The sequence below is a fragment of the Eubalaena glacialis genome, chromosome 8, assembly GCF_028564815.1.
Source record: "Eubalaena glacialis isolate mEubGla1 chromosome 8, mEubGla1.1.hap2.+ XY, whole genome shotgun sequence".
Classification (NCBI taxonomy): domain Eukaryota; kingdom Metazoa; phylum Chordata; class Mammalia; order Artiodactyla; family Balaenidae; genus Eubalaena; species Eubalaena glacialis.
Genome location: NC_083723.1, coordinates 60,071,544 through 60,083,922, shown reverse-complemented (window position 1 = coordinate 60,083,922; position 12,379 = coordinate 60,071,544). Strand labels below are relative to the sequence as shown.

The 12,379-nt window shown below is 36.9% G+C and overlaps 1 protein-coding gene across 2 annotated transcripts in view; it reads right to left on the bottom strand.

Moving 5' to 3' along the window:
- The window catches only part of DGKB (diacylglycerol kinase beta), a 645,545-nt gene that overhangs the window by 471,584 nt on the left and 161,582 nt on the right, over nucleotides 1-12,379 (bottom strand). For both annotated transcript variants that reach the window (XM_061197732.1, XM_061197733.1), the window contains exon 12: nucleotides 2,866-2,964. In XM_061197732.1, coding sequence (XP_061053715.1) covers nucleotides 2,866-2,964 — 99 coding nt within the window. The remainder of the gene's footprint in view (nucleotides 1-2,865; nucleotides 2,965-12,379) is intronic.

Here is a 12,379-nt window from a genome sequence, read left to right as displayed (position 1 = left end):
AATATACCCATCGAAGCTTACTGATCTTGTTCTAAATCCACAGTTATTAACAGGAAGAGACTTTTCATTATTCCCTGGCAATCATATGGTATTTCTTGATCCATGTAGCTCCCACTCTCCCAGGTGACTCGTGTGTAACTTATTCCTGATCCTCAAAACTCTCATACCATCTTTGCTCTTAGCAATGACCCACCTTCCTACTTTTCTAAGAAAATCTAAGTGTCATATCTTTTTTCCATTGTTACCCCCTGAACACACTAGTTAGATTGATTGTTCTTTTAAACATGTAAGTCAGATCACTCTCTCTTTCGGTCAAAAGCCTCTAATGGCTTCCAACTTCTTTCACAAGAAAAGCTAAAAACCTTAGATTAGCCTAAATTGTCCTACACCTATGAAAATCTTAAGACATATTTCACCTTCTCTACTAGTATTCCCCCTGCAGAATGAAACCCAGTCACTAATTTCTTTGATGCACTTCAGATATGTCAGGCTTCTCCTGCCTCTGAGTCTTTGCTTGTCCTTCTTTGGTGACTCCTCTGTCTACAAAGTTCTGTCCCCAGAGAGCCACATCGATGACTCCCTCACATTCCTCAACTCGTTACTCAATTATTTCTTTGGTGAACTCTTAATTACTTCTTTTATAATTGTAGTTCCAGCATTTCTTCTCTTCTTTTCCTACTTTAATTTTGTCCTTTAAGCTTTACATACCACCAGTAATTTAATATAACCAGGTACTAAATACTGTACTTATTGCTTTGTTTATTGCCTATTTCACTCCACTGGAATGAAGACTCTATGAAGGCAAAGATTTGATTTGGGTTTTTACTGTTTTTCCTTCTACTGTTAATACTATTGGGTACATACTAGACATTCAATAAACACTTTTTGAATGGATTAGAATATTTAGCATAGTAGCTGGTATAGTATATGTGCTCAGTAAACAAGTTACTGTGATTACTTATAATAATGATAACACATCAGGCATGTAAACAACATGGAACCTCCAGGTTGCAGCACTTGAGATTCAGAAGAGGAGGATGAACTTAATATAAATTAATACGGTAATGAAATAAATAAACAAGATCCCGCTGGGAAAAATGTTAAGAGCAGAAAGCTGTGGCATGTGAGGGCAAGGCGTACGGATGAGCCAACATGGGGCAGGTTGAAATCTCGAAAGCTAGGAAAGATATTAAAAGGAAGTATCCAGAGAAACAGAAGAAGAGTAAGGAGACGATGGTATAATGAGTGTCAAGGTAAGGTAGACACTCATGAAAGATGAGGTGGTTAACAGTGCCTAATACTTCAGAGTATATAGTACCAAGGAAATGATAACGTAACAAATGTCGAGATACAAATCATGATAAATACCGTAGGAAGATTTAATGAGTGAAAATAAATCTTCGGAATCAAAAGTATCTACCAAAGCAATGAAAGAGTTTGCAAGATCGTTAGAGACAAGACTATTCATTTAACCCATGTTCTTTACCTTTGATTCTCTCAAAGAAAGAAAGGATGGAATAATAAAAGAATGTATCTCGTGTTTGAACTTATAAGACCAGAGGTTGATATAAGTAGGCCAAAGTAGTCTCATTGAATTGAATAGGGCTTTATACCCAGATAGCTGGATAACAGAATGACATAATAGATTTCTTCTTATAGTTAAAATCTGAGCTCAAGGATGCATCTAAACCAATAAAATTACTACACTTCTTAAAGAGAATGCAAATATATAAAAATTTTATAAGTTCTTTCTCTTTAAGAAAACACTACAAAAGAACATAATACCAAAATTCATCTAAAATGTATTTTAACGTGGCTCTCATTATTTTTAATTAATCTTATATACTACAGGATGTATAATAAATCTTACATGAAGAAAGGAAATTTAGAATTAGTTACTGCTCTCCTCAGTCCCATGGAGGTATTTACTTCTGCTTTATATTTGCAGTTTGAGAAGAGAGTTTTAATTTTTTTAAATAAAGGAATTTAAATACAACCAGCATTTTACAGATAATTACAAAATGAATCATAAGTGGGTGCAAATTGAGTAATTTGATTAATTTCTAAGTTGACCTTTAGAAAAGTATTTGTCTAACATTTCTTACTTGTTGTATTTTTATTATATCAAACTGAAGTTCCAGCTAGTTAACTTCCATGTTGTTTTAAAAAAATGAGAACTGTGTTATAGATATGATAGTTTGTTTTGTAAAATAACTGTTTCACTTTAGAAAATTTGGATTTTGAAATGTAATATGAATATTATCTTTGAATAGCTGCTTCTCTTTCTATCAAGATTTGTTCTTTTCAGGATTACCTCACTTACACATTTTTCCCTTGTATATTTATTAAATCAAGGAATTATTTTGCAGGTAAATTTATTGTTCACTAATAAAAGATAAAATACACCTAATGGCAGTGCGTAACTCTCTTCAAGGTGTGTGTCCTCATTCTAAGTAGCCTCTGACTTAGGTGAAAGACCTCCCGACTGCAGATACAGAATGTGCATCTCCAGCAAAATTGTCCATAAGAATAACTTCATTATTCTGGGAAGCCAGATCTATAAAACATGTAAAATGTGGAAGTGTTCTGCCCATACAATTTCTGGTAACTACAGCATGACTAAGTGATAAAACCTGAGTCAGCTTCAGTTACAACATACCTTACTAAGACGTTTATTGTGCCATGAAGGATAAAGGAAATATAATGGGCAAAGGGGTATTTTCTGAAGCCATGAGGTATTTTAGGTCTATTGAGTTCTGCCTTGATCAATGGAAAAATGATCTCTGGAAGCATTGAGTGGTAGAGTGTACCAGTTAGTCACAGACACCCCAAGTTATAGCAGAATGACGAGAAGGAAAAACTCACCAGTACCACTGGACAAATTGTTGTAGGTGGTAAAATATGGTCCTTCAAAGGTCCGCAGTCACATTCAGGTTTCAGATGAGAAGCACATTTATTATGCAGCTAGGAAAGGAGAAAGAGGACACTATCAAATTTTGCATGGCAACAGCAAACATGAAGCAGATTATATTTCGCCCGAGATACAGCAAATATATTTAAAGAACTACAAGAACAAACCAACAGGATCATAAAGGGATTCATATTACATTTGCCCTTATATATATTCTACCTTAAATAAACTGTTTAGCAACTTCCGTGACCCAGCCTATATATTTTCCAATTCTCAGAAATGTTTATATTAGAAATGTGCTTTAGGTTTTCTACCAAAAGCCTGATTTCCTTGACAAACACACATTATTGTCCATTACAGTCCTTCCTTTGCTTATCTGTTAGCATAATCTTGAAACTACTATACACTGTGGATGCTTTTTTTTTTTTTTGACCCTCCTGTTTTCTCAAAGTCATTCCAAAGTGCACAGCTCAGTATGGGGCATAATTGATCCCATCATTAGTTTTAACTTTCTAATTCAATATGTAAATGTAACCAGAGATTCATCTCAGTAGGAGCAGGATATAAATATAAGAAGACGATTATGATTATAAAAATTTATCTTTATATTATATTTATCAGCTCTACATTAAGTACGTGTATAATCATGTAACATATTATTTCCTTTTCTACATGTAAGAATCTAAGCTGATATTTTTATCAACCTTGTCACAAGTTTAAATTAAGGTGTTATAACATAGTACATTAAATACTGATTTTTTAAAAGTTGAGATGATAATTCTTATTGGAACCATACAGAATTGCTAAAGTAGTAGTTGTTTAAAGGCATCTAGGGGTATATCTGCCCCGTACTCCCTATCAGTTTAATATGAAATATCCATACTTTAGAAAAATGATACATATTAATAAAATGTCTTGTTCAAAACCAAAAAGGAGCTGCTTCATTTTTCAGTTTTGAACCAAAAGCCACTCCGTTTACGTCATGATTACATTAATTTCCGCAACAAACCTACCTTTGTAACAGTTAATTAACAACCAACCATTGGAGTCTAATGGGGTTGATCTGCTGTTAGCGATAGTATAGCTCACCACTACTGAAGGGGTATTTCTGTTGTCCTTGAATCTAAAACATCTATCACATCCTGCCTTGGAGTTAAGGCTACTTGCACAGTAATTAACTCACACTAGGCCACATTACATGAAATAAAAGTATCTTTACACATTCATCAATAATTAGCAGTTCTGCTTCTCCGTGGCATGTAAACTCCTTTTAAAAAAGTGGTTTAATCTTATCAGGCATTGCTGATCTTTGTCATGAGGCAGGAGGTATTGAAGATAAAGAAGCAGTTGAAGTCACATGCAAAATAGGAATAAATTAACAGACACTCATTTGGCAAATGCAAATGCATAGTTTCCTTGAAAGAAAATCAGTGACTGGTTTAAATATATTAATTTATTGGACTTAATTTTCTTAGAATAAATCATGGCCCTGAAATTTTGGATTTAAACAAATAGATTACCAAGTGTTGTAGATTAAATTGGTCTTTCCCCAATTGATTTCCTAAATCCTAGTACCTGTGAATATGAACTCATTTGGAAATATCTTTGTAGATGTGTTCAAGTTCAGTTGAAGTTATACTGAATTAGGTTGGGTCCTAATCCAATGACTGGTGTCCTTATAAGAAGAGAGAAATCTGGACATAAGGAGACATATATGAAGGGAAGAAAGCCATGTGACAACGGAGGCAGAGATTTGGTGATGGAGCCACAGGCCAAGAGACACCAAGGATCGCGGGCCACTAACAGAATCAGGAAGAGGCGAGGGAGGATTCTTGCTTACAGCCTTCAGAGGGAGCCTGACCTTGCTGACATCTTTATCTCGGGTTTCTAGCCTCCAGAACTATGAGAGAATAAATTTCTTTTCTTATTTTGTGGTATTTTGTTATGGCAGCCCTAGGAAACGAATATACCAGTCATTATGAAAACTGAACCCAAACCAAAGACAGGCTGTGTGTCTGAAGACTCCTTTGTAATGTGGTGTCACAGAGAAAAAGCTTCTGCTTTTTGATCCTGTACCACCTATTTAAAACTGACAATGCAAGGCTCTACAAAGCCTCTACAAATAGAGATGTAAGAGAAAAATTCTGTGTGTACACATTGAGAAAGTACTGATTTTCACTCTTGACTGCAGTTAGTGAAGCTTTACATGCGACTCTGAAGGACAGAGATGCAGGGCACTGACCACAGGTACATAAGCTGAGGGCCTCAGCCTCCTCCATGCCTCCATACCATGCGTTTCTAACAATCTGCAACTGATATGATAAGGGATGACTAACCTCTCTATACAGTTATTTGAGGGTTACCAGATGTAAGAAAGGATAACAAAGATAAAATGAATTTAATGACAGCTTTTTGGCATTTAGGCTAGTTTCCCAGGTGGGGGGAAAAAAAAGGAACTGAGGACTCAGGTAGAATCACACAGTTGATAAGCCGAACAGAATGTGTGTGTAAAGGGTAACTCTTCGTATTGAGGTTTGAGGGTTTCAGAGCATAGGTACCGGCAAATGGTCCTATGAAATACTGCTCTCTGCAGAGCTAAATAAAACCAGCATGGCATTGTCTAGTTTGATTGTCACGGGGTCCATATTCCTGAGTTTTGTCTAGGCAGCTGCAAGGCAGAGTCTTGCAAGAACATAGGCATATAGCAGGGTCTACAAGGAGGTCAGTAACGATATCATCATCAGTGAAACAGGGAGACGCAGTGCAAGATAATTCTCCTCCCCAAGAAGCCTGTATTAACTAATAATGTGCAAGGTACCTTATACTTTTATGAAGACTGGAATCTGGCAGCTGCTAAATATAGTTGGATGTCCATCAACATCATGAGATTATTTGTAACCAGGAGTGTCAAACCAGAGGACACCATGTTGGAAAATACTGATCATTCCACAATGTGTATAGCAGGTCTAGTGCATTTATCATACTGCTCAGAGACATACTTGAGGACAAAATATAAAATGTGAAAGCCAATGAGAAAATGCTTATAGTTCCCAGGACTATTTATCAAGATTAATAGTGAACCTCATTTTTGCTGTGAAACTAAAACTTCTGCATAAAGCCTCTTTTTTAAAAAAGAGCAAATATCAACAAAATAGAAACCATATAATAGAATTTAAAAGGCACTTTCCCCCAAAACTACCCCAAAACGGGTTATGTTCTGTTTCTTGATTAGGTGGTGGCTACACAGGGTACTCATTTGTGGAAAACTCATTGAGCTCTACCCTTAAGATATTTATTCTTTTCTGCATGTATGTTATTTTTCAGTAAAACTGTAAAAAGGAAAAAAAAAGTGAATATAATCAGCAATAAAAACAAGTTGCTTAAACTCGTCACCATGACATTTTACAGAAAAAGACACAGCACAGCTGAGTCCTTCTCAGTGTCAATAAGATACTGAAGTCTGACAATTGTCTTAAAGATAACCCAGATCCCAAATCAGCAAAACAGAAAAAGCCTCATCAAGAAGAGAAATAAACTAGAACATTGATGAATCCTGCCTCTTAAATGAAATGGCCAAGGAAGCCCCAGAGAAAGGAAATCGTTACCTTTTTAAAAGTGTTTTTATTTTTGTTCACAGTTACCTCTGCATTTTTAAAGAGTAAGGCATAAAAATACTCAGGTCGTTATTTTATTGTATGTACAGAAACGTCCATTCATGTTAAGGGAATCAGTCTCTTATCTAGGAAATTCATAAAATATAAACCAGCTATTCCTGGAAGTGAATTAAACACTTGGAAATAATTTCAGAGTTTATGACAATTTCCAATAGCACCTAATTTAGAGCCAGGTCTATGTTTATTGAAAACAGCTGTCTCAATTTAGGAAGAAAAAGAAAATGTGTGAATGAGTGTGTGTGTGTGTGTGTGTTTAATGGATGGAGTTGAGAAAAGAGTGAAGGCATTGTATTGAGAAGAAAGCAATGTAATCTAAGAAGTCAAAAGGGAGAAAAATAGAAAAAAATTTTCGTAAGAATTTGGAGTCAAAAAAGAAATAAATCATTTTCCTACAGAAAAATGAAGTGACCAGATTTAGAGGAACATTTGCTGGTTTATATACATTTTTTCTCTCTAACATTTTGCCATTTCAGGGTGCTGCCTTAATGCTGGCATTGGCCAAAGCATGAACCTTTCTATTTTAAAGGCATCGGAAACCTTTAAACATTATTGTTAGGAGTTATTATTTTTTATTTTTTTGGGGGGGGTATTTGCCTCACTTTTTTATTTTTTAACATCTCTATTGGAGTATAATTGCTTTACAATGGTGTGTTAGTTTCTGCTGTATAACAAAGTGAATCAGCTATATGTACACATATATCCCCATATCTCCTCTCTCTTGCGTCTCCCTCCCTCCCACCCTCCCTATCCCCCCCCCACCAGCTGGTCACAAAGCACCAGCTGATCTCCCTGTGCTATGCGGCTGCTTCCCACTAGCTATCTATTTTACATTTGGTAGTGTATATATGTCCATGCCACTCTCTCACTTTGTCCCAGCTTAGCCTTCCCCCTCCCCGTGTCCTCAAGTCCATTCTCTAGTAGGTCTGCGTCTTTATTCTGTCATACAGAGGGAAGTCAGAAAGAGAAAAACAAATACCGTATGCTAACACATATATATGGAATCTAAAAAAAAAAAAAAAAAAAAATGGTCATGAAGAACCTAGGGGCAAGACGGGAATAGAAATAAGGAGTTACTATTTTAAAAGAAGTAGGAACCTACATGATACCAAAAGGCAATAATCCATAGTCATCGTATAAGCTTTCGTTTGCGAAGCTCAAATGACATGTATCATCCTCCTACCCTGTGAGTCCTGCCTGACCGCGGGTATTTTACCGCAACTGGCGCAAATGATAACATGTTTTAAATACAGGTTTTACATGTCAAGAAAATATGTTCATGGCAGAAATGAACAGGTATAAACAGTGCAATCTTAACAATCAGAAAATGTAAGCAAGAGGAGGAGGAGAGAAGCAATGATGACATGCAGCCCGGCTGATTGAATTATAAAGCCCAGGGGAAATGGTTGCCTAATGTTAGAAGGTAGTTTATACGTCTCTCTTAGGATTTTTCTATTTTTTAAGTGGTTAGATTTACAAAAGGAGATAAAACCCAGTTCTAAGAGCCTAACATTCTATCTACATAATGGCAAATAGTATTATATCAAGAAGCCACAGGTTCTGAATAAAAAAGGGGTGCTAAAATGGATTTTTTTTAATCTTTAAGCCTTTGTTTACACTTGTATATTTGATGCAGATTTGAGTATTACAGGATGATTTAAAAAGAAATTTAAATCATGCAGTTAAAATTCACTATTTAGCAGTAAGAAGAACAGTGTTATCAGTCACGAAAGTGAATTATCGAGGACCTCCTCTAAACTCAGCACTCCATCAAGATTCAGGGTTATTAGAAGAAAAATGTGTATACTGGACCCGGAGCTGGATGAGATTGTAGTCTAACAGTGTAGACAACGTTAGCATGCAGATGTGACACTGCTGGACAGCATTTCAGTCTTTCCTTTGGTGTGGAATAAAAGTCTAGAAAGTGTTTAGAAAATGGCAAACATTATTATCAAGGAAAATTTCAAGGAAAATATGGAACTTAATTTGATTCCTGAGGTATAGTCAGTCAAAATTTGAGGTGGGTGCATTCAGGGCAATAATAGAGTAAGCAAAATAGGGGGGAAGCATGGCTTTCCCAGTGGCCGGTCAACAGACATGCTCGGCTACAGCAGGGACTGGGCATACGGGGGCTATTATATATGTCATGTGCTTAGGTTTGGGTCGGATATTTGGAGAAGTGAAAACCAGGTTGAGGTAGGAAGAGGTGAGAGCTGCATTTATTATCACAGAACTATTATAGGTTGCTGAAGGTGGCATATGATAACAAACTAGTATTTTCAGAAGATGACTCTGGAGGTGGTTTGCAGCCTGTGTTATAGGAAAAGTACCTTCTGTTAGGGAGATAAGCCAAGATTTCTGACTCTAATCTAGTTAAGAGGTGCTAAGAGCCTGCACGCGGGCTGTGAATGGTGAAGACAAAAAACTCAAATCTGAGAGAGATATTTTAAGGGGAAAACTTAAAGTCTCAGTGATAGGTTGAATATATGAAATAGGGGTGAAAGACAAGGATAAAAGAGATTGACTTCTATTTCCAATGATTGCAAGCATGATGTTACCATGTCTGATAGAATACAGTTGGAAGAGTTGTTCTTTGTGAATACAGATAAATCAGTTTAGTCTAGGATTGAGTGATATTCGGGACCACATGGTTCTGGGTGCTTTTAGAATATGCAGGTGCTATTCTTAGACTGGGAAACTACAGATCCTTCCAGAAGTGAGTAAGAGATGGCAGGAGTAACATCCATGGAGTGCCCTCTGTGAGCCACGGGATGGGTTTTGTGTCCTCACATGACATTTTAGCTAGTTTTCACTATGATAATAATTGTCCTTCCATAAGCACTAGTATGTATGGGGCCTTCCCTAAACACATTGACATAGATTTTAAAAAAAAATTCATTTAATTCTTATAAAACTCTTACAAGATAGGTATCATTAAGTCCATTTTACAAATTAGGAAGCTGGCCAAACCTTTTCACATACTTGGCCCAAGATTGTACAACTACTATCTTACTGGTTGGACAGAGACATTCTTAAGAATCTGGTCAGTCTAACTTATGACGAAGTTAAAACTCAAGCCATTTCCAAAAGTCATATGTACAAAGGAAGTGATGGCATTTGGAAAACCACTGAAATGAAGCCAGGTTTTGTTCTCTTTGTTTCTCTCTGCAATCTATTCCTCACGGACTCCGTTCAGATAGGCCTTACTAAAGCTGAGCTTTGATGGTGCCATATCCCATCACGACTTCTGCTAGTTCTTTGCTATATTAATAGCACTTTCTGGGAAGCATTAAGACATAAGAAAGTAGATTCAGTTTGTTTAAAGGCAATCAGTAGTGTAAGTGTCAGTCAAAAGCAGATCAACTTCATACTAAAATTTTCATACAATAGTTCAGGAAGAAAGTAGAGATTATACTAAATACATCAATGTTTGGAGGTAAATATCCTCTGTTTAACCTAGGCAAAAAATCTATAAATTAATAGATATAGTCTTATAATTGCTTAACATTAAAAACCAAAAGAGCACAGAGGTTGAAGTTATTTTTAAGAAGGCTATATATATTCTTCTGGATACATGAGGACTTATTTAAAAATATCAGGTTTTGTTTCATGAACCAAACACCCACAGGAACCGCGGAGATCATGGTTTACAGCAAATCAGGCTGAAGTTAGCCAGAAGCCTCGGGTCTTGGGAGAGCTTAGTGAGAGGGCAGCCACTTTTCCCTGACTCTGCCTTAAACCCTTCAGTGGTCCCTGGTTAGCCTGTGTCCTGAGTAGAACTCGGGATTTAAATACATTTACAGCTTATATTGTGCTTTGCTGTAGTGACCAAAGAGTCATCTTCATGTACACTCTGATCTTTTGTTAAGAATAAGACGTTAGGGACATGCTGTCTGAACTGAATTAGATATGAAATACTTAGATTTTAAAAAGCAGAGTTTATTCAGAGGTAGCACCTTCTTTCCTATAAAAGGAAAGGCCTAATTTCTTACAACACTAGGACCAGGATCAAGACCAAATATAAATATATAACTGGAGAGTGCTTGGGCTAGAAATACAGATTTTGGAGTCACAGATGAGAGGAACCACTAAAACAAAAGAAAGAAAACAAGAAAAACAAAATGGAATATAAAACAAGAAAAAAATATCAAGATGCCTTGATCATCAATAAGACCGTTAGCAATGGTAACTTTGAGGAGAATGATTCCCATAGAATGAAAAGGGCGGAAGATATACCTCATAGAGATTAAATGGGGGAAGGAGAAGAGGAGTCAAGTAAAGAAACTTAAAATCTCTAAAAGCTTTTGTATTAGGAAAGGTAGCAATGCATATTTTTATTTATTTTTCTTTAAATTTATTTATTTTTATATTTGGCTGTGTTGGGTCTTCGTTGCTGCGCATGGGCTTTCTCTAGTTGCGGCGAGCGGGGGCTACGCTTCGTTGCAGTGCGTGGGCCTCTCATTGTCATGGCTTCTCTTGTTGCAGAGCATGGGCTCTAGGTGCACGGGCTTCAGTAGTTGTGGTGTGCGGCTCTCAGTAGTTGTGGCTTGCGGGCTCTAGAGCACAGGCTCAGTAGTTGTAGCACACAGGCTTTGTTGCTCCGCGGCATGTGGGATCTTCCTGGGCCAGGGATCGAACCCATGTCTTCTGCATAGGCAGGCAGATTCTTTTTTTTTTTTTTTTCCTAAATTTATTTATTTTATTTATTTATTTTTTGGCTGCGTTGGGTCTTTGTGGCTGCACGCAGGCATTCTCTAGTTGTGGCGAGCTGGGGCTACTCTTTGTTGCGGTGTGCAGGTGTCCCATTATGGTGGCTTCTCTTGTTGCGGAGCACGGGCTCTAGGCCCACAGGCTCAGTAGTTGTGGCTCGCAGGCTCTAGAGCGCAGGCTCAGTAGTTGTGGCGCACGGCCTCAGTAGTTGTGGCTCATGGGCTCTAGAGCACAGGCTTCAGTAGTTGTGGCTCGCGGGCTCTAGAGCGCAGGCTCAGGAGTTGTGGCACACAGGCTTAGTTGTTCCGTGGCATGTGGGATCTTCCCGGACCAGGGTTCGAACCCGTGTTCCCTGCATTGTCAGGCGGATTCTTAACCACTGCGCCACCAGGGAAGCCCTGGCAGGCAGATTCTTAACCACTGCGCCACCGGGAAAGCCCAGCAATGCATATTTTTAGAGCATTCAAACTTTAAAGAAATAAAAATAGGAAAGAAAATAACAGATCTAAAACATTACACTTGAAATGTATGAAGGATGGCAAAATAACGTGAAATACAACGAAGAAATAAATTCTGATATTCTCTAACTTCAGTTTATAGTAAAGATATAACTAATGAAAGATGCACTTTATGGGGAAAGTAAGAGGAACAGGCTCCTACAATATCAGAAAAAAATCCGAAATATTTTTACAGATGCTTAGCAAGAAAAAAAAAAGAAAACTAATATTTTTTAATGGCCCAAAATTTTAAAAAAATGAAATAGTTGTGGTCTTCTTAAAACTGAGAATGCAACATGTTTAAGTAATTTCTATGTGTAACTTAAATCATTGTTAGACGTTTTATTACAATAACCAAACACTTTAAAAAAATAAAACTGTCTTTCATAATTGAGGAAATTTCAAATGTAAATATAATTTAACCGAGTAATAGCTGAAAATGACTGAAGAAAATGCGTTCATTTTAAAAGAGTACTTAATTGTACTTTTGAAATGCAAGTCACAGTTTGTTTTTCTCATTATCCTGTGTGTATGTGTGTGTGTGTGTTTAAGAAAAATTTTTAAATGGCGTGTGTGTTGGGGAGGGGTGT